The sequence below is a fragment of the Myxine glutinosa genome, chromosome 9 (assembly GCF_964187855.1).
Source record: "Myxine glutinosa chromosome 9, kmMyxGlut1.1, whole genome shotgun sequence".
NCBI lineage: Eukaryota > Metazoa > Chordata > Myxini > Myxiniformes > Myxinidae > Myxine > Myxine glutinosa.
Window position 1 is genome coordinate 107243113 of NC_136269.1, and position 27590 is coordinate 107270702.

The 27590-nt window shown below is 44.2% G+C and overlaps 2 protein-coding genes across 2 annotated transcripts in view; one reads left to right on the forward strand and one right to left on the reverse strand.

Moving 5' to 3' along the window:
• LOC144893653 (uncharacterized) overlaps nt 1-16070 on the forward strand; it is a 1023192-nt gene extending 1007122 nt beyond the window's left edge. Inside the window, exon 2 of the mRNA XM_078784641.1 lies at nt 15383-16070. The gene's annotated coding sequence lies outside the window, so the exon portion shown is untranslated. The remainder of the gene's footprint in view (nt 1-15382) is intronic.
• LOC137435114 (1-phosphatidylinositol 4,5-bisphosphate phosphodiesterase beta-1-like) overlaps nt 1-27590 on the reverse strand; it is a 244230-nt gene that overhangs the window by 1836 nt on the left and 214804 nt on the right. Inside the window, exons 27-32 of the mRNA XM_078785120.1 lie at nt 10961-11138; nt 10338-10414; nt 5262-5357; nt 4250-4307; nt 1363-1449; nt 103-191 (exon numbers count right to left, since the gene is read on the reverse strand). Coding sequence (XP_078641246.1) covers nt 126-191; nt 1363-1449; nt 4250-4307; nt 5262-5357; nt 10338-10414; nt 10961-11138 — 562 coding nt within the window. The 3' untranslated portion in view covers nt 103-125. The remainder of the gene's footprint in view (nt 1-102; nt 192-1362; nt 1450-4249; nt 4308-5261; nt 5358-10337; nt 10415-10960; nt 11139-27590) is intronic.

Below are 27590 nucleotides of genomic sequence, written 5' to 3' on the forward strand. Positions count from 1 at the left end.
GTCAATCAGTTCAATGGGTATGATAAATATTACATCATAAAAGCCTTAACCATTCGGTATAAAGACAACTGGTAGGAAATATATTAACTTCAGACACCTTACCTCATTCTTCACAGTGAAACTCACTATGTGCTCTGTTTTTGCATCTTTTCAGAGCGCTTTGCAATATCCTCTTCCAATTCCACCATGAGCTGTGATGGAAAGGTTTGTTATAACATAGGCCATGAGACAAAGCGATTGCACACAATTCAATTACAACACTTTCCTTTATTCTAGCCAACTTACTACCAGCATCACTGCAATGACAACAAATTGTCCCACATGTTATTTTCGTGGAACAAACATGTCTTCATATGACATGTGTTACGTACTCCTCCCCGAACCCCAGTTACGGTGCACCTCAGAGTCTCGAGAGGAAATGTGCCAGAAAGATTTGTTATTTTGCGTGTTCTAATAAACCATGGTAAAACCACACCAATGCAATTGTAGAACAAAACAAGTAATTGTATTCAGAACTCTCACATACACAATAATAACACTCTAAAAGAAAGTACAATGAAAATGTCACTTGCGTAAAATAAACAATACATGTGATGGTACCATCGTTCCCCCAATGCTCTCAAAGCAATAAACTCACGATACGACAAACGTGAGTGGAATGTAACATTCCCCAAAGTCCATGCACTAATCCCAACGTGGGGTGACGCCATGCAGAATGACGAGAACAGGCAGGCATCAGCACGGTGGCGGACAAGGAGTGACGAGGTGAGAGGTCAATATGGGAATTGAGCCGATATGGAAACCAACGGCAATCAACACGATGATGTCGATATGGGAATTCCAATGACAAAACAAGATGCACCAAGCGGACAGCTTCTTCGAGGCCAAAATGGTGTATTGGCCTGTAATGGAGACGCTTGATTTCTCTCCAACAATAACTCACTCTTGGTGATAAAACCTGAGACGCAGCTTTAATTGCAAATGCCATATAGGACGATGTTGCAGGCAACCCCTCCCCCGGGAAGTCTCAACTCATTCGCGACCAATATCAAAAAAGTCCGCTCGCAGCCCCGATGTGACTTTACGGCTGTATCTCTCTCATGGCCGTCTCCTCCTCTCTCACCTCTTCCTGCTTCTTAGCCGCGTTTTTTCTTTTTCCTCCACAAACATTTCTTTTTACCTTTTACTCAAGTGATCTCCATTTCACACAGAAATCTTAACAACAATATTACCTAAAACTAAAATAAATCCTACAAGTAAATAACAACAACAAAGGTGGAAGTGACGGATCCGTAACATGTGATCACAAAAGGATATTCATTTAACCCACATGAGCTAGGCAAGTAAAGAATGCGATCTCACCTTAGATTCCTCAGCCAGCACCTCCTGCAATATCAGCTGGTGACTTTCCTCAAGCTTCTCTTGCCGCCTTTCCTGCGACTCCGACAGCTGCAGCCACCCACCAAGTGGTATTTCACATGACATAGCCATAGAATGCCAATAAGCGTATCACACACTTCTTCCAAAAAAGCATCCCAGCTTTGATTTCATCAGGGACATTTTTCAAGTACAAAAAGCTAGACCTGCCCACACCAAGCTGTAACATTTAGCCATGTTGTACAAAATCATTTTGACATTTTCTAATATACAAGCCCTTCCACAACGTGCAAACTCCAGAGCCACATCCACTAGAATGCCTACGATATCCTTGGTCAAACAAATAAATTATCTCCAGAATAATCTTCATTAGCAGTGGATCAGTAGGCAGACGCTTTGGATGATGGACACTACCAAATCACAAGACTAAATCACACAATTAATAACATAATTAGTATGGAGAGCAGCTCTGTCACAGCCCCTGTTACCAGTAAACTGATTAATAAATTAACTTAATCAATTAACTAATTTTGCCGACCTCAGAAAGATTACAGGCTGAATCAATCCACATGGTGTTGTTTAAAGCACAACAGGGGCTCAAACTCAAGACCCTAAGATTTTAAGCCAGCCACCTTAACCGTTAAACACCAGGCTTATTCAAACAATTGGACAAAGTCATAGTGACTACTTTTGGTCATCAATTTGGTGTATTCAAGCATGTGACATAATTTATAGACAATGGAACAACTTTCTCAATAATTACTTGCATGGCCTGTTTGGTATTTCCATTGAAGCACTTGATTTTTGATGCTGTGCCGCCAGGTTCAAGACCCAAATACAATGCCAGGCTCACATAAGAGCCACATAATACAGGGTGAGACAGAAATATGGTTATTTTTTTAACACTCGTGTAAAGGTAATAAAAAGTTGTATTTCAAAACAAATTCTTCCAAGAAAGTGAAGTACATAACATGCCATTTATTTGTGGAAAAGAACATTGAGGAGATGCGCACCATTTCGTCTGACACATTCCTCCAATCTTGGACACCAATTATTCATGTTGTTCTGCAACATGGCCACGTCAATATCATTGATTTCGCATCTGATGTTTTCCTTAAGTTCATGAAGAGTTTGTGGACAGTTAACATACACTTTGTCCTTTAGATATGACCACAAGAAATAATCACATGCAGTCAAATCGGGTGACCTCGCTGGCCATGGAATATCACCGTTTCTGGAAATGACATGCTTTGGAAAGAGTGCCCTTTCCATAATCATGAACACTCTGGCGGTGTGGGAGGTTACACCTTGCACCGTTTGTGTCAGAGAAATGGAGTGCATCTCCTTGATGTTCTTTTCCACAAATAAATGGCATGTTATGTACTTCACTTTCTTGTAAGAATTTGTTTTGAAATACAACTTTTTATTACCTTTACATGAGTGTTAAAAATAACCATATTTCGGGCTCACCCTGTACATGCATTTTATGCAGGAAACAAAACATCACAAAAAAGGAGGTTTCCTGGGTAGAAACCCTTGTACTATAATCTATATATATAAAAGAAAGTTTTTGTTTGTTTGTTTGTTTGTTTGTTTGTCTGCACCTGAACGCTAATCTCCTGAACGGTGAAAGATAGGAGGAAACCTCTAAAACAAAAAATGTCAGGACGGGCCCCGGGAAGTTTATAGACTAGGTGGCGAGGCCGGTCGAGGTCCCCTCGGCCGGGCTGGGCCCATTTCGCAATTAAAAGCTGAGCTGAATTATAGAAGTCAATCTTCTACGGCCGTGAGTAAAAGCTGAATTATAGTAGTAAATTCATTCAAAAAGAACCCGGGCAACGCCGGGTGCTTTCGGCCAGTCTACTATATAAGAGAGCGGTTGGTCTGTCTGTCTGTGTGTGTGTCGCCATTTTAAAAAAAAATATCACGCAATAGTGCCTAAGCCTTTTTAAAATTAATGACAGTTATGTACAAGTACACATTCGCATAAATAAATACAAAACAATCACCAGACATTTGAACACAAATAAATTAAACAATTCCGGAAGTGTACGAAGTTGGTATTAAGGCTTCTCCTTCTTCCTGATCGGCATCACACTTAACACAGAAACATGATGAACGGCTCATTCAGCAGCGCTTTTTTTTCAAGGAAAAGGTGAAATTATGATTTGACATTTGTGATGGATTCTGATTTGGATATAATTGCTTTTACATTATATTTGCTCTCATTTCAAATATGTTAATGTTTCTTTTTCTCCTCTTGAGCAACGCCGGGTACTCCAGCTATAAACACTTATATACTTTACTCGGCGTACAAATACAAATACAACTTTGTCTGGGGGGTAACATAGGCTATGTGGCCACAGCCTCATGCGGGGATGTGGGAGACAATGAGAGGGGCGTAAATTCTTCATGTAAATATGTACCATGTAGCACCACCTGGTGTTGGTGGCAAAGGGTATTACAATTTCCTTTTTTACCTGGGCAACACTGAGATTAAAGCACTCTTTGCATGGGTAATTTTTTTCTCCTTCTCATCCCCCCTCCCCCAAAACGGGGGCCTATAAAAGCCAGTCCCCCCCCCCCCCCCCCGCCAAAAGATGTATGTGTAGTACATCTTTCCCCTCCCTCTCCCCTCACCTCTCGCATCCTTCCACTCCCCCCACTCCCTTCCTCACCCCTGCCCCTGCCTCTCCTGGCCACCTCCCTCCACTCCCCCACAACCCGGCGAATCCGGGTACTCCTGCTAGTCTGCCATAAGTCTCAACCCCTGTATTGCATACAATTTTTTAAAAAGTCTGACAAGTACGACATGTGATTTACTCAATTGCTTTGTGATCACATCCCTCCCTCACAATAAATCACATCTTACCATTTTTATAGTTTGCACCACTTCCTGGATGTAAGAGCGGTTGATTTCAGTTTTCTGGCTGCAAAGAAAATGGAAATTTTCATCGTATGCAAACATTCACAAATATAATTAGCCTGTCCCCTATGCAACAGGAGACGGGGAGTATTGTAATCACGTGTGTGTGGGTGTGCCGTAACTTTTTTTTTTCCAATTTGAGCTATTGTCAATTTTCACCAAACCTTTATTATGATAATACGGAGAAGTCAAATTAATTATTGTGTCAAAGGTCAACGTCACCGACAATCATCAATTTTCATCCAACTGACTTGAAATTTCAATTTACCATTTGAGTTTTGTCATCAAAATATGAACAAAGCATTAGTATGATAATATGGAGATGATAAATTAATAATTTCGTCAAAAGGTCAAAAGTTTAAGGTCAGCGTCACCTAAAATCATCAATTTTCATCCAATTGACCTGAAATTTTAAGAATTTGCATATTGGGTCACTGAGTTGGTTCACCAATTAAAAGCTAGAAGCTGGTTTTTTAAATTTATCTAAAGCTCAATGTTTTGTGGTCACATCACAAAATCAATTTTCGTTTGTATTTTTTTTTTTTTACTGGTTTTGTTATTTTGGGCATACAGAAGAAGAAGACGATAACTGAATACAAACAGATGTGGACGGGTTTTGCATTTTCACACACTTTCTAGTTTATATTTGAAGTGGATAGTTTTGAATTTCACAGTTATCATTACTCAAATGCTGCATGAACAATGGAAGCCCAAAGAAAATGTGTGGTTCAAATTATGACTGTGTATTAAGTTAAAGTGTGAAGTATGTCATTGATTTTACATTGGAGATGAACGAAGAGAGTGAGGGAGGGAGAGAGAGAGAGAGAGAGAGAGAGAGAGAGGGGAGAGGTGAGAGGGAGGGAAGAGAATATGCGGGAGAGTGAGAGGGAGGGGGAAACAGTGAGAGGGTCAGAGAGAGAGAGAGAGAGAGAGAAGGAAAGAGACCAAAGGCCATTACCCTTCAACCTCCACCTTATCCCGAGTCTCTTTTGCCAAATTCTCTAACTTCTCTTGCCTCCGGCTGTCCATCTTTTTCTTCAATTCCTTGGTTTCCCTGTGAGTGCAACATACATCATGAGCTGTCTTCATGGGTATTGCTAACTTTGCAAGGATTTATGAATAGGTTCATGCCACAAAATGGAATAACTCGTTACAACTGCTATTTCCATGAACATCCCTCGCTAGGAGTCCTGCCTTTAACTCATAGTCAAATTATACATTTAAAAGGTTCACTTCTCACTCCATGTGGCATCCTTACTTATGACAATGACAAATGTATGAAGTCAGAAATCAGATGTCTTGCCATTTCCAACATTAATTACAAACAATGTTTGCTTTCCTTAGCAGCTGTCTCAACTGTACATGTAATAACAAAACTGTATGTCGCAAACAATAGTAGACCCAATACATATATTAAATAATTACACTGAAGAGGAACATTTTTTTAAAATCTATCTGTCTTAGGAGAAGTGATTCTTGCAGAAATATATTCTGTAAGGTTCACTTGGCTGCGCCTGGATGGGTTTGAGGGTTGTGGAGTCGCGGCTGAAACCAGAACCCTATCCAGGTTCCTCCTGCTGACTCCATCTTTGCTCTCTACTTCTTCTGGTTCCACCTGATGACTCAATCTTTGCTCTTTATTTCTTCTGGTTCCTTCTGATGACTCCAATGCAGTACTGTATTTGGTTTTCCGTTTCATTACATAAGTATTCAGGCCCCTGAGTCAATACTTTGTAGAAGCCCCTTTGGCAGTGATTACAGATTTGAGTCTTATTGGGTATGTCTGTATCAGCTTTGCACATCTGAATTTGGGGAGTTTCTCCCAATCGTCCTTGCAGATTTGCTCAAGCTCTGTCAAGTTGGATTGGCAGCATCGGTGAACAACAATCTTCAAGCCTTTCCACAGATTCTCAATGGGATTATAGTCTGGGCTTTGGAATGGGCCACTCAAGGACTTTCACATTCTTGTTCTGAAGCCATTACAGTGCTGCTTTGGCTGTATGCTTGGGATCATTGTCCTGTTGAAACGTAAATCTTCACCCCAGTTTGAGGTCTTTTGCACTCTGAAGCAGGTTCTCGTCAAATTTTTGCCTGGATTTGGCTCCATTCATTGTTGTCTCTATCCTTAATACACGTCTCCCAGTCCCTGTCACTGAAAAGCATCCCCATAGCATGATGCTGCCACCACCATGCTTCACGGTAGGGATGGTGTTCGATGGGTGATGAGCTGTGCTCAGTTTCCACCAGACATAGCGCTTTGCATTGAGGCCAAAGAGTTCAATTTTCATCTCATCAGGACACAGAATATTTTGCCTCATGCTCTCCGAGTCTTTCACGTGCCTTTTTGCAAACTCCAGCCGTGCTGTCATGTGCCTTTTTTCAGGAGTGGCTTACATCTGGCCACTCTCCCATAAAGCCTCGATTTGTGAAGTGCTGCAGAGACTGTTGTCCTTCCGGCAGGTTCTCCCATCTCAGCCAAGGAACTCTGTAGTTCTGTCAGAGTGGTCATTGGGTTATTGGTCACCTCACTGACCAAGGTCCTTCTTTCCCAGTTGCTCAGTTTGGTCAAACGGCCATCTCTAGGAAGAGTCTGGAGGTAGTTCCATATTCTTTACATTTCCTAATGATGGAGCTCACTGTGCTCTTGGGAACGTTAAACACTCTAGAAATTGTTTTATACCCTTCCCCAGATCTATCCCTCCTCACAATTCTATCTCGTTATTGTTGTGGACAGGAGTTATATGGACAGTTCCTTGGATTTCATGGTATTTCTTGGAGTTTCTGCTCTGACATGCACTGTCAACTGTGGAACCTTATATAGAAAGGTGTGTTTTTTTTTTTTGTTTGTTTTTTTTTTTTTTTTTTTTTTTTTTTGTATACAAGATCGAGGCTCGTGAAAGAGCGAACATGAATCACACAGAAAGACAAACAGACACATAAAACAAATAACATCGGGAGTGGTAGACAAGATGGGGAGAGAGGGGGCAGGACACAAACACAACATTTGAGAGCAGGGACCGAGAGACATGGAGACATCGAGAGATCTGTGGGAGGGAGAGGGCTTTGGGGGGGAGGCATCTGAAGGGGGGGGGGGGGTGGGAGAGGTATAAACATATGGACACTGCCAGGACTTCCAGGAAAGAAGTTGGAATTTCAAACAAGGTGGATCTGGGGTGAATTAGTGGGGGTAGAAAAGATCAAGGTTTTGGATGGGGGAAGATAAGAGATGGTGGTGAACAGCTGTTTTAAAGACCTGGAGGGAGGAGTGGGATTGAAGGGAGTGTGGGAGTTTGTTCCAGAGGCGGGAGAAAAGAGGAATGAAAGAGTGAAGGTGAGCAGAAAGCCGAGATTTCGGCAGTTTAACCATTAGAGGGTTGCTGGCAGATCTTGTGCGACCTGTAGGAATATTTGGGGGACAGAGCACAGAGAGAGCTGGGGGAGCAAGGCCGGAGAGGAGTCGGTAGAAGACAGAAAGACCACCTACCTGCCTGCGGTGAGTGAGTGAAAGGCCCTCAGAGGTAGCTTCATCGCGGGAGATTCCAATGATTTTGAAAGCTTTGGATTCAACAGCGTGAAGCCGGGCCAGGTGTGAGGCAGGAGCACCAGCCCATAGGGGAGAACAGTATTCCATTGAGCTGCGGATGAAAGCCTTGTATGTGGTGAGGAGCTCAGGTGTGCCGAGGAAGGACTTCGCACGACGGAGGATGCCCAGTCGGCGACTGGCTTTGGAGGCCAGCTTGGAAATGTGGTTTTCCCAAGAAAGATCATGGCAGATAGTGAGACCCAAAAGCTTGAGCGACAGAACTTCTTGGAGAGGATTGTTGAGAAAGTAGATGGGAGGGTTGTCCAGTCGATCTTTTCGGAGAGACATAGTAAGAGAGTGAGATTTGTCAGGATTGAAAGACATGTTCCACTTGTTTGACCAGTCTGTGATTTTGTCCAGGTCTTCAGAGAGCGAGGAGGCTGCAGACTGCCGATCTGAGGGAAGAGGAATGGAGCGGCAGAGAGTGGAGTCATCAGCAAAGAGATAGAGAGGATTTTCCAGAGAGTCGGAGAGATCATTGATAAAGACCAGAAAAAGCACAGGGCCCAGCACACTGCCTTGGGGAACTCCAGCCTGAACAGGAAGGGGAGATGAGAGAAATCCATTTAGGGCCACACGTTGACTACGACCAGAGAGGAAGTCCGCAAGCCATGCATGGAGATTTCCATGGATACCATAGGAGGAGAGTTTGGTGAGCAGAGCTGGGTGCCAGACCGTATCAAAGGCACGTGATATGTCAAGAGAGACAGCTCTGATTTCCTGTTTGGCATTGAGGACCTCCATCCATTGTTGAGACAGCAGAAGCAGCATGTCCAGAGTAGAGTGACCTGGTCTGAAACCAAATTGATGATCAGAGATCAAGCCATTGGAGAAGAGGAAAGATTTCATATCCGAAGCAATGATGGATTCCATGACTTTGCTGATAATTGGGAGCAGGCTGATTGGTCTGTAGTTGCAAGGATCTGTTTTTGCACCTTTTTTGTGTAAAGCGGTAATGTTAGCTGATTTCCAGGATGCTGGCAGATGACCTTGAGCAAAAGATAGGGTGAAAAGAACAGAGAGAGGGTGAGATAGAGCGGCAGAGCAGGATTTTAGGACCCGTGGGCTGATGCCGTCTGGTCCAGTTGCAGAATCAGAGTCGAGGTTTGACAAAAACTCCTCCACCTTGTCAGGAGAGAAGGACACAGAGTTCAGGAGCAGTTGGGTTCGACTGGGAAAGGTGGGAACAGAGAGAGATGGGTTTGGGACTAAGGATTTTGAGGCAAACACAGAGTTGAGGCATTCGGCTTTGTCACGTGCGATGTCAACTGTGTGGCCATTTGAGGTAAGGGAGGGGATGGAGGGGGAACAAACACCAGAAACGGATTTGACCAGACGCCACCAGGATTTGGAGGAAGGAGACAGGTTTGAGAGTTCATTCTTGAGTGAGGAGAGATAGTGCTTCCTGGCACTCCTGAGGGTAGACACACACTTGTTCCGAGCTTGGTGGAAGGAACTGAGATTGCCTTCAGTTGGATTAGCCTTCCAAGAGGCAAAGGCAAGTTGTTTCAGGGCAACTGCCTCCCCACAAGATTCAGTGTACCACTGTGTTTCTTTCTATATCATGTACAATCAATTGAATTGGCCACATGTGGACTCCAATCAAGTTGTAGAGACATCTCAAAAATGACCAAAGGAAGTTGGATGCACCTGAGCTCAATTTGGAGTGTCGTAGTAAAGGGGTTGAATACTTTTGGTTCAAGACATTTCTGTATTTCATTTTTAATTAACTTGTAAAAATTTCTCAAAAAAAGAAAAGAAAAAAAGACGGATGGGTGTGTGGCAAGGATGAATCGATTCGACTTTGGTGAAGATCCGAATACGGATCCAGATATGAGATTATTTTAAAATTTTCAAGCGATTCTTCAACATTGAGTGATATGGCCAAAAACAAAATACCAGACAGCATGACATTTCAAAAAGTTGTGGAGGGATTATGACAAAACATGGTGGATGCGTTGGGTAGGTGACAAGAACAAGCCAATTTTGTTTTGGTTCAGGTGAGAATCCAGATGTTGCTTATCGGTGAATAAAAAACGTAAACTGTTGAGCCTGGCGGCGGTATGCTCTCTATCGAGTGCCGGTCTAGTTTCAATAGTATTTCAAAAGAGTCTGGCAACTGGTTTTCCATTTGTGTACATTTCTTATTGGTATACATTTTGCATAGACTTTGTTGAACTTGGAAGTACAAGTTCTCTTTTTAAAAGCTTCAAACAGAGTTCTGCATTTCTACATTTAAACTATATGTGTTATTTACAGTGGTTCTTTGTAGAGTGACAATAGCAAGTTAACCTTCTGCATAATTATAGAGCAGCAATTTTGAATGCAGGATGATCAAGTACATTATAACAAGAGTTAAGGAATTTAAATAGCTGCTCTTCTTACATAAACAGAAGCAAGCATTATTTTAATTTCACAACGATGACCGACTAAACCGCCAACCTTTCTTACTTCTCACAGATCTCTTTGGTTTTCTTTATCTGCGCAGCTTGGTTCTCCATGGCCACCTCGTGCAGCTTGTGAACCAACTGTGAGCAGCAAACACGGCACATATGCACACAGGCAAACATGGCACTCATGCATTTTGAACTTTCAGTAAGACTACATCAAACATGGTGAATCTCAAAATCCAACTTATTCCAATCAAGGTTGGAAACCCTACAAAACCAAAACGAAGTGAATGGTTATTCTATACTATTAACTACCACCACCAACGTCACCATTACTACTATTACTTGAACAGCTCCAATTAGTCCTACCTTTTCCTGGAGTTGGCATGGGTTGAAATTTGGCGCATGTCTTTCACAAACCGGCCGGCCCGACCTGAAGTTCGACTGCACTATTAATACTATTAAATGATAGGTAAAGAATAGTATCATGCTTGTTTTGCCAGCCTTTGGTGTGCAAGTGAATGACATGTATTGCAAAATGCAAGAGGAGCATTTTATTTTTTTTTAGGGGACCACAAAACAGCATCAAGTTGGCCATCTTGGTCCGATTCGGTACCCAGACAAACATTTCTTTCTTGTATTGTCATATATGGGAACTAAAGTGTTAATGCCAGACTTCCTCACTATTTTAGCATGCTGCTGACGCATGGTCCTCTCCTGCTCAAGCAGCTCTTGCAGTAGTTGCTCAAGCCCATTCTGATGTTGATTCTGAAGGTCAGCCACTTCTTTTGCTATTTGAGCCTCAATGGCCGAAAGCTCTCCTTCCAATGTTGTGGTTTCCGATGAAGTAGGGGTTCCAATCCTGAGGCATGGGCAGCAAAATAGGCTCTTAAAGAGGGATGGACAAAACAAACTGTTAATCTGCATTTTGCATTTCTGTCACAGAACAGTGTGAATTTGCTATGTTGATTCCACAGATATCTTGAGATTACTGTTGTGATTCCCCATACCATATTTTTGTTGTAGTATTTTTTATAAAAGGATTTTCCCCATGACAGCGATAGAGAAACATTGTGTGCGATATATGTTTATTCAGAGCAAATACCTAGCAATGTCCTGGATAAAGTGTTGGACCATCATAGAAGGGTTTACAATGAACTACACAAAGACGTTGGACATTTACATTCGGTCTTGAAAATAAGAGGAGGTTAGGGGCTTACAGAAAAACTGGATAACAATATTGTGGCAGACCTGGATAAGGGTGGAACAAACCAATATTTGAAACAGGTGGACATGGGAATTACAGACATACAGTCACGTGAAAAAGTAAGTACACCCCATGTAAAGTTTTGGATTTTTCAACATATTTCAACATACAGCTATTTGATCTTCATTTCAACAATATTGATAGATAAAGGTGATATAATATAACAAATATCATGAAACATTTACATTTTGTAGTCCGTTGTATAATTTAAATAAACATAAATGCAAATTTCGCATGTGGAAAAAGTAAGTACACCCTTGGCTCTAATAGGTGGTATTGCCTCCTTTGGCAGAAACAACATCAAGTAGGCGTTTCTTATAACTGTGTACGAGTCTCTGACATCGACTGGGAGAAATTTTTGCCCACTCCTCGTGCAGAATTCTTTCAGCTGTGCGATGTTTGAGGGGTTTCTTGCATGCACAGCTCGTTTCAAATCCCCCCACAACATCTCGATGGGATTTAGATCCGGGCTTTGACTTGGCCATTCCAGAACCCTCCATTTTTTTCTTTTCAGCCATTCCTAGGTGGATTTACTGGTATGTTTTGGGTCATTGTCATGTTGCAAGGTCCACCTTCGGTTGGGCTTCAACTTTCCAAAAGACGGCCTCACTTTATCCTCAAGCACCCTCTGGTACAATGAAGAATTCATAGTGGATTCTATGATGTTGAGCTGCCCAGGCCCTGATGCAGCAAAGCTGCCTCAAACCATAATATTTCCACCACCATGCTTTACAGTTGGTATCAGGTTCTTGTGGTCAAATGCTGTCTTTGGTTTTCGCCAAACATGTCTTCTGGTACTGTGGCCAAATAGCTCTACCTTTGACTCATCTGTCCAGAGCACATTGTTCCAGAAGTGCTGGTCTTTGCCTAGGTATTCATTGGCAAACTTTAGTCTTGCCCTGATGTTCTTTCTGGACAGCAAAGGTTTACTCCTGGCACACCTCCCATGTAGATCAAAGTTGTGCAGCCTCTTCCTAATGGTAGACCCATGCACTTTGACATCAACAGTGGCAAGAGCTACCTGTGGGTCCCATGATGACATTCTGGGGTTCTTAGAGACTTCTTCCAGCATCTTGCGGTCTGCTCTCGGGCTGAACTTGCTGGAGCGGCCTGGCCTGAACAAGTTGGCAGTTGTTTGGAATCTTCTCCACTTGTGGATGATCTTCCGGATGGTCGAATGATTGATTTCAAATTGTTTGGAGATCTATTTAAATCCCTTCCCAGACTCGTAGGCATTGATAACCTTCTTTCTGAAGGCCTCAGAGAGCTTTTTTGATCTAGGCATGGTGACGCCACACACTTCAACAACAAAGAGCAAACCAAACTAAATGTCTGAGGTTTAAATAAGACAGGTTCGTCCAAGATCCTTTCTAATGATGTTCTAATCATTTGCACCTGAGCTGGTGCAACTGATTCTAATTTTACGTATTTGAAGTAGTGATAAATGTAGGGGTGTACTTACTTTGTCCACATGCGAAATTTGCATTTATGTTTATTTAAATTATACAATGGACTACAAAATGTAAATGTTTCATGATATTTGTTATATTATATCACCTTATCTATCAATATTGTTGAAATGAAGATCAAATAGCTGTATGTTGAAATATGTTGAAAAAGTCAAAACTTTACATGGGGTGTACTTACTTTTTCACGTGACTGTATGAGGAGGTTGAGGTGGGGAGAGGTGGGGGTTCAAAATGTTTTCCCTCCAATCATGAACCACAGATGTAAATCCTTGACAGGGAGAGGAGGTGAGAGCACCCCATCAAGAGCTACACACTGATTATGGGAATGGAGAAAGTCGGTGATCTATGAGAGGAAGTGGCCTTGGATGCCGATGCCATAAGCAGACAGACCTGGACCCCATTCCAGTGTCTCCATTGCCCACTATCCGAATAGACCCTTACCCCTCCCAACCCTAATATTTGGCTACACCTTCACCTCTGCAACGACCTTCTGTTTTTATGTGTGCTGTACCATCCTCTGAACAGGGATGACTCCATTTACATCTCCCTCTCTGCCACATGGACCATCTTATAACCACCCATCCAAACTCTCTCTTCCTCATATGCTGTTATTTAAACTGTCAACATGCCAATTGGCTGGGTGTTGGTACCTCTTCAACCAGCCATAGCATTGCAGCAAAGGACTTATGTGATTCCATGGAACTCATGCAATCAGTGAACGTTCCGACCCGGATTTCTACCAGTGGCACGTCCTCAAGGAAGTCAAAGTGAAAATGGGCTTCAAACTCAGACCTTTCCGGGTATATATCACTGTGTGTATATACATATATAGACATATATGTATAGTTTTTTTTGTTTTTTTTGTTACGTTTGTGGGGGTAGATGATGAATCTCATAGGAAAGTTAGGAATGTGAAAGTTTTAGTATGGACTGTGTGACGCGAAGAAGAAGCCCATCTTGATGTAACTAAGTAGGGAATGTGTATAGAATAAGATCATATATGTATCTCCACACGAGGCCCTACCGAATTAGCGTAGCCATGAGGAATGGCTTAAGCTTAAGGATAAACCCCAGTGTGTAATTGCTCGGTGATTTCCCCTTCGTTGTTATTGTATCAAAAAGGGCCGCCATTACAACAACTCTAATCGCTGACAGTATGACTGGACATGCCGATCGGCAAAGGAACCCCGCCCAGCCAAACATTCCCGAACGATGACTAGACTCTGCCCCCCCCCACCCCCCCCCCCCCCCCCCCCCGACGACTCGTAACGAGGAGGCCACACCCGACCTTGGTGATTGGTGGAGGTGCGATGGGATGATTGAGTCACGCTCGATCATTGGACAGAGTGTCCATCAGCGTGGAACATCAGCGTGGACATCAGCGTGGAACATTTGAGAGCTGGAGGAAAAAGACGTGGTCTGACCATCTTGGTCTCTCTTGTCCTGAGTTTGGTTGTGGGTGGCCTTATCTCGCTATTTCCTCTCGTTTTGTATTGGTCACGCTTGCAAACGGCTGTGGTTGTGCTGCATCCTTTCGTGAAGCTTTGGGTAGTAACTGAGGAAGAAGAAGCAGTCCCATCGATCTCATTGTCCTGGTGCCTTGGTGGAAGGCAGGCGTGGGTCATGCTTGTAGAGTTTTGTTCACGTGTGCGCCTTTGAGGAGGAGGATTACGGCGACGGATTGAGGAAATCTTGGCGTGCCGGTCAGAGGGAGACAAAAGCAAAAGGGGACCGGCCAGATGAAATCACCTCACGTTCATGGCGACCCGAAGAGGAGCTAATCGCCATCTGGCGATTTTGCGGGCCATTTTGTGCAGCCAGCTTCATTCGACACCCCCGCTTGAACAACAACGCTAAATGCCGGCATGATAAACACCATTTTATTTTCATTATATTTTCCCCTGTTTGTATACGAGTCTGAGTGGAGGGTCCCTCATTTAGGAATTTTAGTTTACCTCACCTTTTGTTGCCGTTTACATTACTGTAAATAAATTTGTTTGTTGAATTTTACTTTCTGTCCTGGTTCGTTTTTGTTTTGTGGGTTCAGAATAACTCCGTGTGTTTCTGATCAGATAAGGCCTCAAACCTTCCCGCGCGTGAGAAAACATAATCCCGCCAAGGTTCAAAATACGCCTCGGAGTTAAAGCTCGTTTCGGCCATAACCCCGGCAACATGACTATGTATATGTATGTATGTATGTATGTATGTATGTATGTATATGTACGTGTGTGTGTGTGTACATATATATATATATATATATATATATATATATATATATGTATATATATATACATATATATATATATATATACAGTATATATATATATATATATATATATATATATATATATATATATATATGTCAAGTAGTAGATTTGTTATTGCCTAAAGTTCAGTTATAGACGTTGGTTGCTAATGTGTTATGATTTAAATGTTGTCTAAAAATGCTATTTTCATAAAGTTAATAAAGGGTTTTTGCTTCGTTTTAGTTTTGCTCGCTGAGGTCAGGCTGGACAAATTGTATACGTGTGCTTTTTCGAGGCTAGATAAGGCCGGTCGTGAAACCACGCCCACATGCGCGTGATTTTGTGTAACGCGAGTAGAATGTTTAGAGTGCAGACATAAACCTATCGTTAACCATATATATTTTGTTTTAATCACAGCAACGCATGACTCTGTATAAACATGCTTTGAATTACTCATGTGAACCCATATATTTGCTCTGGGCTTATCTGGCCAAGCATGCACTCTTTGCGAGTTACATTTCTGTTTTCTCGGAGCCCAGAGAAACATTTGGTCCGAATGATAAGGAAGGGCTGACTCCCCCGAATGACAGAGCGGATGACGGTGGGGGCTTGGCCCACCGGGGAGGAACCTCTCCCAGTGTTGTTTGTTCCCTCGGAGATTTCCTGATAAAACGTGTCCCTATATAAATGGACTGGGAATCAATGTGTTTCCAGGAAGGCTTGACTTGGCATGAGACTGGCTCTTGCTGTAGATGTCTGTCTCCTCCGGATCTGTATAAGTTGGTTTTTAAATAAAGCTGCGTCATTTTTCAGGCTATTTGTGGACTTCTTTGCAAACGAAGAGCTGATTCTTCACAAATGGTACCAGGAGTGGGGTGTCAACAGACGCGGAGGACGGGAAGCGGAACCCGGGCGACAGAAGGAAGGTCCCGAGGCCGGGACGCTGGCACTCTAATTTGATTAAGGTGAGCAATTGTTTTATACCAGAGGGCTATCTTTCCAAATTTGTACCTTGCTTCTTCGAACGGGTTCAGTCCGCTTCCCTGTCATCCGCGCTGTCTGCACTCGAACAGAAATTGTAAGTAAAGGCTCATTTAGGCCTCAGAATGACGTGGTTTTGTTAAAGCCAGGATAAACAAGTAAGGATAAACCAGGAAGGACTTAACAGTAAGCTTAAAGTTACAGTTAGCACCAGGAGGGGAAAATGAGGTCGGACAGCCATATAGGCTGAAGCCAGGTGGCCAAGATTTTTCCAGGAAGGAACAGCCCAGAGACAAGATGGGGTATGCCATTGCATGCCAGGGAACGAAGGGCTGTGGCTAACTTAGATAGAAGGCCAGAGGTCCAGATAAAGCAGGCCAGGATCTGGTGGACAAGAGAAAATAAATAAGCTCACAGGAAATGGGCCAGGTGGCCACAGGGTGAGAAGGACAGGAATGGTTTTTGAAATATTGAAATTTTAAGCATTGCAGCTATGGTTATTGAAGCTACAGGACAGAGGACAATTAAGTAAGCAGTTAAACAAGTAAATCAGCGAGTGATGCCGCTGGACCAGATGCCAGACCAAGACCCCCCACCCCCCCAAGCCCTGAGCCCTGTCCCCGGGCTACAGGCGCCACCTCTCCCACCCCCGCCCCTGTTCCCCCAGGGGTTAGACCCCCAGAAAACTAGACCAGCCGCCCCTCAGGTTCACCTTAGCCCGGGCAATCCTTTTAGAGGACAAGAAATTAATGGGGCGGACAGCGGGTTCGCGGCCCCAGAAGGGCTAGGAGTATTGTATTGTACCCCTCAGTGGAAGGGCTCACGGAATCGGAGAACTCACAGCCTACAATCGAGATGTGTCCCTTTAAAAAACCATTTGAAAGAACCAGATTTGGCGGCTATGCAGGAGCGGGTGAGAACCTTGCTGGCTGAACAGCCCGGTCACGTACCGGAACTTATGCGTTTGTGGATACAAAATACAGGCGCAGATTGGCGGGACGTCTGCCACATGGGAGAGGCTGTATTGCCAGCGCGGGTGTGGGACCAGGCCAAAGTACACGCACGCTGGCCGAATGTAGCACCAACCCCGGCCCAGACCCTCGACGATTGGGGGGCCCTGGTCGACCTGTTGTTGGCCGGGGTACACATCGCACTAAGGCTAACCGACCAATTAGATGAAGCGGCCGAGCAGTGGGACATGGGCGACGATAAGAAGGCCGATGTAAAGGACGACATGTTGCAAATGATTGCCCAGGAATCCATAAGGGCCCCCTCCCCAAAATTTGGAACCCACAAGGGCCCCCTCCCCAAAACTGGAACATACAAGGGCCCCCTCCACAGCCGCAGAATTGGGCCGTGCAAAAGGACCCCCCACCCCCCCCAAGACCTGAGCTCAGTCCCGGGGCTCTAGGCAACACCCCAACACCCCCGCCCTGCCTTCCCTTTTTCACCTCAACCCACCCCCGTCCAACCCGTCCCCAAAAAAAATCCTTTTCCTTGAATGAGAGACGTAACATGAATGAGCAAAGACTGTTTGGGAGTGGCTGGAGAAAGGCATGATTTGAGTCGATCTGAGTTTCGCGCGAAGAATGGGAGACTCACTCGTATATGAATGAGGAATGAATGTATATTGGGATGTTAATTGACGTGTGTATCTAGCCAATGTATTTGTCTGTATGACATATGCAAAGCAGAGGGTTTCGGTGTGAAGCTTTGTAAGTGATCTGCTCGACGTGCGGGAAATTCAGGCCGGGAATGTCCATTTTAGCGTCTATCCGAGAGAACAGGCGAGGTCCTGAACTGAGTCCGGATTTTCATCTGTTTGGGAGTTGTTTGGGAAGCGAATTGATATAAATCGGGTCAGGAAAGCACCCGGAGTGCCCTTGTCGATCTACTGTTGATATGAAGCGGTTGTTTTTTTTGCGATGTTTACGAGCTAGGGATGAGTTCTGACAGCTCAATGTTCTGACAGCTCACTACATGCCAAGTCGTAGATTCTTTATTGACAATTCTCTGTTATGACAGCCGACTGCATGTCCCAACGTGAGGTAAACCCCGCCGGGAACGCGAATAGAGCGGCGTGCAGGGAGTGTTGAGATTCGTGCGGAGGCACGAGGGTGCGCGCCAAGACGGGGGGGGGGGGCGGCGTGGCGTCATCGCGTTGAGATGGTTGTGCCAGGTCGATCGGCGATCTCTGAATTTAAATCGGATTTTTGTCATGTGTGTTGTGAAATTAAACGTCTATCCGAGAATCCTGGCAATGTTCGTTTAATTAAAATGTGGTACAAACCTGCGTTTCCGCCGTGCGGCTCCGTGGAAGTTAGAGTAGAGTTATTGTGTGTTCAGGCAAGAGCCGAGCGAGCCGCGAGTCACGGGTGTGCTGTATGAGATTTGCTCAGAGTGCCGGCGATAACTCGCCCACTCTCAGAGGAGGATGTGTGCCCAAATGCATTGTGGGTCATTTCGACTTTGCTGGATGTCGGACGTTCATGTCAGACGAGCCATGTCGGAATAGTGGCCGGCTGCGACATATATGCCAGGCAATGTCACAGGACGAATACGTTATTTAAGATGGATTTATATGGATGGATGGACTTATAAGATGGATTTTTATTTAAGATGGATTTATAAGATGGATAGATGGATGGATTTATTTAAGATGGCTAAAATAAACGATTTCAAGACAGAGTAATTAATTTCCGGAGCCAAGTTCCAACAGGAAGTCTTGTTCATACAGTAAGGTACAGTGCGGAGTGGCGGCTGGAAGATGCATCGATGCATTTGTGTTGACCAATTCGAAGTTTGACCTTTTAAAGTTTAGTTGACCTTTGTTCGAGATATGCAAGGGAAAGGTCAGAGGTAATTCACTAACCTTGGAAGAACGACAGGCAGTCAGTCTACGAGGTGTTGCTTTAACGACAGGATATAGAACTTAAATCTGGAGAGAATATCGGGACATATATTGTGGGTAAAACCAAAATCATGTACGTAATTAATGAACAGTGAATATCGAGTCCTGTTTGTCGTTGTAATTGTCGTTGATGTCCCGATTCAGGGGTCTCAAGAAATAAACAGACTTCCGGTGCCGACCGGAAGCGTCAGGTACAGTACGCTTGGAATTTAATTTAACCGAGCCGAGTACAGTGACGTGTTCGATCGAGCTGTGGGGATTTGAGATGGATTTGAGTCACGTTAAATGGAGGACATTTGGGAGGATGAAGAGATGCAAGTAACGTGGATTAAGTTGTGGTATCACGAGTTGGGTGCCAGAGATATTGTGGTTATTATAACTCACTGATTATAGGGGGCGCCGGGCGCACCGAGTACAGATCGGGTTGCATGATGGAGCACGCATGCATGGATTTTGGCTTTGCGAGGCTCCGGATAGAAATTGGCATTTCGATGCTGTGGATTATATTGTGCCTGCCCGGAAAGGTGATGTCCTGTGCTGGGGCTGGCGACATGCCTCTGTTATTTGTCTGTCTGTCGGTCTGATTGTAAGTCTTTGGTACTGGGAGGGCTAATTGAGTGCTTAGGCGTCATTGTTCCATGGAGGCAGGAGCTGTGAGTCACAAAATGTAAACGGGAACTTTGTGTAACTTTGCACCGGATCCACAAACAGAGAGATGGACAGGACAACAATGGAGTTTATATGGACGGGTTTGGGGCAGTTTCAATCTGACGATTACAGAGTGCTTTGTTCCGTTCACGAAACATGTAAAATTCATGGAGTTGAAGTGGTTTGCAAAAAGGTAGCAGAGTCAGTACTGGGATGCAACCTCGTCCAGGGGTTTTGGTCCAGCCTGCAAGGAGTCCAGGGGCTTGTTTCAGGGCTGGGTCGCCAAAAATGGGATGCTGTGCCCATCTGGATGTAAAATTATCCAACAAGGACGGGGAATGATGTGCAGTGTGATTGATTGGAGGTAATAAGGATTTGTGTTGATTTCCTGATTTGAGTTCATCTGGAAACAAAGACAGATGGGATTAATGTGTATATCAGGAACATTTTGGAAAGAAATATGGATATACGACATTACTAAAATATAACCAAGCAATTGAGAGTTCTTGGGTTAATGGGATATAAATAAATGCATCTACAAGTTGATGGTTTATAAAAAAATTTAGTTCTGGATGATACTTAAACGATGAACAATGTTGGCAATATACAAAGAATGTGACTTGTTTTTTGGGGGGAAAACATGTGGTTTAAATTTGGTTGGCTAAGTTTTAAAGATGGAGATGTTTCGCAGGACTCTTATGATTATTTATATGAGTGGTGGACTATTCCATGGCGAAGCATTTTCCAGTTTATTGAAAGTTGGATAAGAGGGAGTATCCAGGAAAAAAGATGTTCAAGTGAACTTTGTGCTGTGAAAAGAATGTCGAGTTAATGGAAGTGTTTTGTTCGATTAATTTTGTTCAATTTGTGTTCAAATGACCATCGATGTTGGGGGCAAAGTTATGGGTGAATTTGGTGAGTGGTTGTGGGCAAACGAAGATTAATTTAGATTTATCATAGTTAAGTTCGAGGAAGTTGATTTGAAGCCAGAATTTCATTTGGATGCCAGAAAGGAGAAAGGAGATGCTGAAAGCCAGAAAGGAGATGCTGTTGTCTACTCTGAATGACAGGTGGTGGTATCCAGGGCGCTGAGGAGTTTGTTCACGTTGTAAAGTTTGTTTATTTAGTTTGTTTATTGTAGAGAAGAGTGCTTTTGGGATTCCGGAGCCAGAGTGGATAATTTGAGGGTAGTAGGTGGAGTAGAGGACATCTTTGCAGTGCTGTAGGTGGTCCTTGTAGGCTTGGGGGTGAACTAATTTGGGTTTAATAGGCACAAGCTGGTCTAAACAGGGTGAGGAGGATGGTGTGATTGATGATGTCAAAGGAGGCGTTGAGGTGAGGAGGATGAAAATGTTGAGGTTGCCGGCATCAGAGGAGAGAAAAGGTCGCTGGTGATTTTGAGGAGAGCAGTTTCAGTACTGTGGCTGGAGCAGAATCCGGATTGGGATGTTTCATACAGGTTATTGGCAGAGTGGTGATGTTTGAGTTGAGTGGCCACAGCACGTTCCAAAACTTTTGACAGAAAGGGTAGATTGGAGATGAGTCTGAAGTTATTTAGGGTGTCAGGGTTTAGTCCAGGGTTTTTTCCAAAATGGGGGTGAAGTTTCACGAGTTTTTGGGGAAATCGGTATGTGAAGCTGGATTAAGTTGGAACTGCTTGATGAGCCATGGAGATGGATTGGGTTTTGTTGTTGGTTGTCTGGGAGTTCGGTTGTTGCATTGCCAAAGGTTTCTGTGTGGTGGACACACTCGTTGGCTGTTGTCTTGTGTGACGTGGATGGAGATGTATGTGGCTGCGTGTGGCTGCCTGGAGTCGGGAAGATGGCTACAGTGGTTGATATTGGTTGTGGATCGTCCGGGGTGCTTCGATTTGCATAGGGGGTGAAGATTGGGATATTACATTATTTTAAGTAAGTATTGGTATGAGTAATTACATAAGTAATTATGAGTTATTATGAGTATTAGTTATGAGTAAGTGATTATTTTAGTAAAGTTACATGTTTCGCTGTGTTGTGGATCTGCGGACAAGCTAGTTTGATGGGTACCCTGGGGTCTTCGGCGTGTCTATGTGTTTGGCTGTCTGTCACACCGGACTCTTGAATGGGTTTTCATGAGACGAATTTCAGACATAACAGTGAGAATCTATTTTGAGCGAATCACAGTGGGTGAGGAAAACATTGTGTGTGACCAGACACCAGAACTGACCAGAATTGAAATTGGAAGTAGACCAGGTTATTTCTATTATTTGTTTATTCGTGAAAATAAATAAATAATAGGGGGAGGTTAATGGAGGTTAATGGTGGTTTGTGTGTGTTAATGGAGGTTAATGGTGGTTTGTTTGTGTTAATTCTAGTTGAAACTCTCGCTGAAGTAATTTTCGTTTATTTTTATTTTTTGATTCGATTTGAGAGTTGAGATGATTGATTTTTTATTAATTTTATAATTTTATTTTTATTGATGTTGGAAACAGGTAATGGGATGCTGAGAGAAGGATTGAATTTATTTTGAATTGGACTGGATTAAATGGGATTGAATTTAAAAATTGAATATTGGATAAAATTGGATCCACTTGAAAAAAAGTGGATTAGGAAATTGGAGAAAAGGTGTTCTATGAAACTATGAATTGAATGAATTGAATCTATGAATTGGAGACCTGTAGACCAGGCGCTCCCAGGAGACTTGTGGACCAGGTGTTCCACCAGAGGAAAAAGACCAGGTGTTCGTGGAGCACTTCACCTGCAAGAACGCCTTGGAACCAAGGTGGAAGGGACCAGTCCAGGTGTTGCTGACTACACCAACGGCAGTCTTTTGCGAGGGCAAGACTTCGTGGATCCACGCCACGCACTGTAAGTTGGCCATACAAGCACCAGACACTACACCACAGCAACCACAGTAAGGATGGGCCTAATCATAGGTACAATACTATTGATAGCGACAGCAGCTAGGGGAAACTCCGATTCCAATAGATGCGAAAACGAAACCCGACACCTCACCGTAACATGGGGACAAAGAGTATCACTACCATGTTTCGAACAGAAAGCCCTGCACACAAATTGGGTGAACATAAATTGGCTAGCACTGTCGGCAGGGCCTGGACGCGTTGGCATGGTACTACAAAAGCAACGAGAGTTCCGGGAAGACGGGCAAGCTAGCATTAAGACCTTGGCCCAACCAGGATACCAATGGGGAACCCCTGATTTTAAGCTACAAACACGCACACGCCTAGGGAAAGACATGACCATGCAGGTCCGGTGCAGCGTCTGGACCCCTGGCGCGGCCGGTGGCGAAAAGAACTACATACCATGCATCGAATACATACTCACGCCACAACCCCAGAATAAGGCCCCAAAGAAGGGTGAAAACACATATTGGAAAGTGGCCAGGGAGGTGGCAACAATTCAAAATAGGACACACTGCTGGTCGTGCATGCGCTTTCCCCAAGCAGGCACCACAGGAATACACATGATAGTGCTACCTCTGTCCCTCAATGACCTCTGCTCACAACCTATCGATTCCCCATGTTTAGTCACCACGCTGGAAAGAGAAGGGGTTGACAACGGCAAGAGTTGCAATCGACAATTTAATTATCGCCCGTCAATGATTGCCCATGTGGCCGAGAGGCCTGCCCCCGTCTGGGTCAAACCACAGAAAGGGAAGGTCTGCCTCCAGGGTTCCGGCCACTTGCGTATGGGAGAATCAGAATGCGCCTACACTCTCCCCGGGAAGCTGGGACAAGGGAGCTCGGGGATTACATTACGAATAGTACTGCAAGATAAACACAACCACAACATAACGGCTATAACATTCTCTAGGGGGGTTAGTAGGATTAATGGGGTGGTAAAGGGACTCCAGTGCTTATCCACCCACCTGGTCCCACCCCATGGGACAATGTTTATATGCGGCGACAAGGCTTACCCCTATTTACCAAATAATTGGGGGGGCACATGTTATCTGGGTTCAGTTCTTCCTGACGTTGAGATACTGGATGAGCTAGACCCAAAGTCCTTGGACAGGCGTTATAAGAGGTCAGTCATGAACGAAGATGGAACCACTAAACTACACGGGAGTCTATGGGAAAAGGTGTTTGGTTTCTTCTTCCCAGGAGCGGGCACAGTCATGGATAGTTTCCGAATAGACAAATTGGCTTTGACCCTAGAAAAGGTGGCAAACGACACCGCTACGGCTCATGACATACTATTGGACACGGTAATTCACATGCGTACAATGGTGATGCAGAATCGGGTGGCTTTGGACATGCTCCTGGCAGAGAAAGGAGGGGTATGCGGAATTATAGAGGGAAAATGTTGCACTTACATACCCGATCCATCTGAAGGAGTGTCAGCCGCAATAGTGAGACTAAGGGAAACTAGCCACGCCCTGACGATCGATCGGATTGCGCGTGAAAATTCTTATACATTTAGCTGGCTCACTGACTGGTTCCAGGGATGGACGGGCACCATAGTGAAGTGGTTATTGACCGCACTGGCTGTGATAATCGGGGTAGTAATTTGGGGGGCACTAATGAAATCTCTAGTCCTCCTCTGTATGAGAAAGTATTTTACAGGATGGAAAGTGAAGAAGCCGCCGACAACGACTATGGCTCTGACCACAGAGGCCGTCGACCTGAACGGGTCCTTCAACAAGGCAGTTGCGACCAACGCTCCAGAAAATTGCATTGAATTTTGTAATGACTGTGATACTTGTGCGGATCCCATGTGGGAACTGGCTGCTGCCTGTAACGGTGTATGTGATGACTGTGATACTTGTGCTATAAACCCCTTGCGTGTACTGGCTAACGCTGCTTATGTATTACAAGCGGACAGCTGCACGCCCCCTTCCGACCCAACTATGGATCTGATTGCGACACTGGGTCTGGCGGTCGAGGGACCCGACGTGGATATCCTAGACCCGCAAGCCGACCAGGCGCCCAAGGGAGACTTTGACATAAAGGAAGTTCCTCTCTTTGCTTCATATGTATTAAGTTCAAATGCTTCAAGTGAATCGGATTTTTACGCTCTGTACCCTGACCAGGAAATTGAGACACAAGATACTGACAATACTATGTATTCCCCAGAACAGCAGCACGTGAGGGACCTCATGGGCATGATCGTTGATTAACTTCGAAGATCTGCAAGGACTGGGTCTGCAAAGGGTGGGGGGAGCAAGTTCCGCAGGGGAGGTGGTGGCCCTCTGGCGGAGCAGAACCTCATCTGGACCAGACACCTTCGTTGTGGATCCGAAACGTTAATGGACTTTCATGTTCTGAGCCCTCAGGCTCCGAGCTCGCACCACACGACACGTTCGCCAAATGCACGGGCGAGGCGCTTTGGGCGCACGATATGCCCTTGGGAGATACCCGCATTACACAATTATTTTTTCAATACCCGCATTACACAATTATTTTTCAATAAAGCCCGATGTGGCACGTTGTCTCTTAAGATACTTTGTCTCGACGAGACAAGAGGAAGGAATGTCAAGTAGTAGATTTGTTATTGCCTAAAGTTCAGTTATAGACGTTGGTTGCTAATGTGTTATGATTTAAATGTTGTCTAAAAATGCTATTTTCATAAAGTTAATAAAGGGTTTTTGCTTCGTTTTAGTTTTGCTCGCTGAGGTCAGGCTGGACAAATTGTATACGTGTGCTTTTTCGAGGCTAGATAAGGCCGGTCGTGAAACCACGCCCACATGCGCGTGATTTTGTGTAACGCGAGTAGAATGTTTAGAGTGCAGACATAAACCTATCGTTAACCATATATATTTTGTTTTAATCACAGCAACGCATGACTCTGTATAAACATGCTTTGAATTACTCATGTGAACCCATATATTTGCTCTGGGCTTATCTGGCCAAGCATGCACTCTTTGCGAGTTACATTTCTGTTTTCTCGGAGCCCAGAGAAACATTTGGTCCGAATGATAAGGAAGGGCTGACTCCCCCGAATGACAGAGCGGATGACGGTGGGGGCTTGGCCCACCGGGGAGGAACCTCTCCCAGTGTTGTTTGTTCCCTCGGAGATTTCCTGATAAAACGTGTCCCTATATAAATGGACTGGGAATCAATGTGTTTCCAGGAAGGCTTGACTTGGCATGAGACTGGCTCTTGCTGTAGATGTCTGTCTCCTCCGGATCTGTATAAGTTGGTTTTTAAATAAAGCTGCGTCATTTTTCAGGCTATTTGTGGACTTCTTTGCAAACGAAGAGCTGATTCTTCACATATATATATATATATATATATATATATATTATATATATATATATATATATATATATATATATATATATATATATATATATATATATATATATATATATACCAGTATATATATATGCCCACTCCCTCCATGCAGAATTCTTTCAGCTGTGCGATGTTTGAGGGGTTTCTTGCATGCACAGCTCGTTTCAAATCCCCCACAACATCTCGATGGGATTTAGATCCGGGCTTTGACTTGGCCATTCCAGAACCCTCCATTTCTTTCTTTTCAGCCATTCCTTGGTGGATTTACTGGTATGTTTAGGGTCATTGTCATGTTGCAAGGTCCACCTTCGGTTGAGCTTCAACTTTCCGACAGATGGCCTCACATTATCCTCGAGCACCCTCTGTTACAATGAAGAATTCATCGTGGATTCTATGATGGTGAGCTGCCCAGGCCCTGATGCAGCCAAGCTGCCCAAACCATAATATTTCCACCACCATGCTTTACAGTTGGTATCAGGTTCTTGTGGTCAAATGCTGTCTTTGGTTTTCGCCAAACATGTCTCCTGGTACTGTGGCCAAATAGCTCTACCTTTGACTCATCTGTTCAGAGCACATTGTTCCATAAGTGCTGGTCTTTGCCTAGGTGTTCATTGGCAAACTTTAGTCTTGCCCTGATGTTCTTTCTGGACAGCAAAGGTTTCCTCCTGGCACACCTCCCATGTAGATCAAATTTGTGCAGCCTCTTTCTTATGGTAGACTCGTGCACTTTGACATCACCAGTGGCAAGAGCTACCTGTAGGTCCCGTGATGACATTCTGGGGTTCTTAGAGACTTCTTTCAGCATCTTGCGGTCTGCTCTCGGGCTGAACTTGCTGGGGTGGGTGTGTGTGTGTGTGTGTGTGTGTGTGTGTGTGTGTGTGTGTGTGTGTGTGTGTGTGTATGTATATATATATATATATATATATATATATATATATATATTGTTGCGGATATGAGGATTGCATTTTTTTGATTGTGTGTATTGTATTGTGGTAAATTGCTGTGTTACATTGTTGATTATGGCCCCTCCTGCCTCCGGAGTTGTGTAAAGGTAAAAAGGGCCGGTAGTTAATTCCATGAAACACCACATTGAAGGACACGATAAAACCCTTGTTCAGTAGTTTATATCCTTATTATGTGTTTTAGAGTAAGGCCTTGTCTTCCATTAACATGACACTCCATTGCACCGAGTAAAAGAGATAGATTCCCTACATTCCCATTCCCAAAACCTCCATTTCCCCTTTCGTAATGGCCGAGCCTCAATTTGGCAATTACATCCCCTCCAAAGCCGCCATTGACCACGAGGCAGGGTTGGGGAAGAAAGGCGGGTCTCCACCTCGTCATAGAGGGGGAGGAGTAAGTCGGCCCCGCTCATCCAACCCAGAACGAGGGGTTTGGCTTGAGAGGGCGGAGAGAGAATGCTTGGGGGAGGTTCGCAAAGGGTGAAGGGCAGGGCCTATATAACCCGCCGCGGGACGCTCCCCAAGCAGACAAGCAGATGAGACATGAGATGGGCTGAGAAAGGAGAGGAGCTTTACGAGAGATGAGCTGAGATCT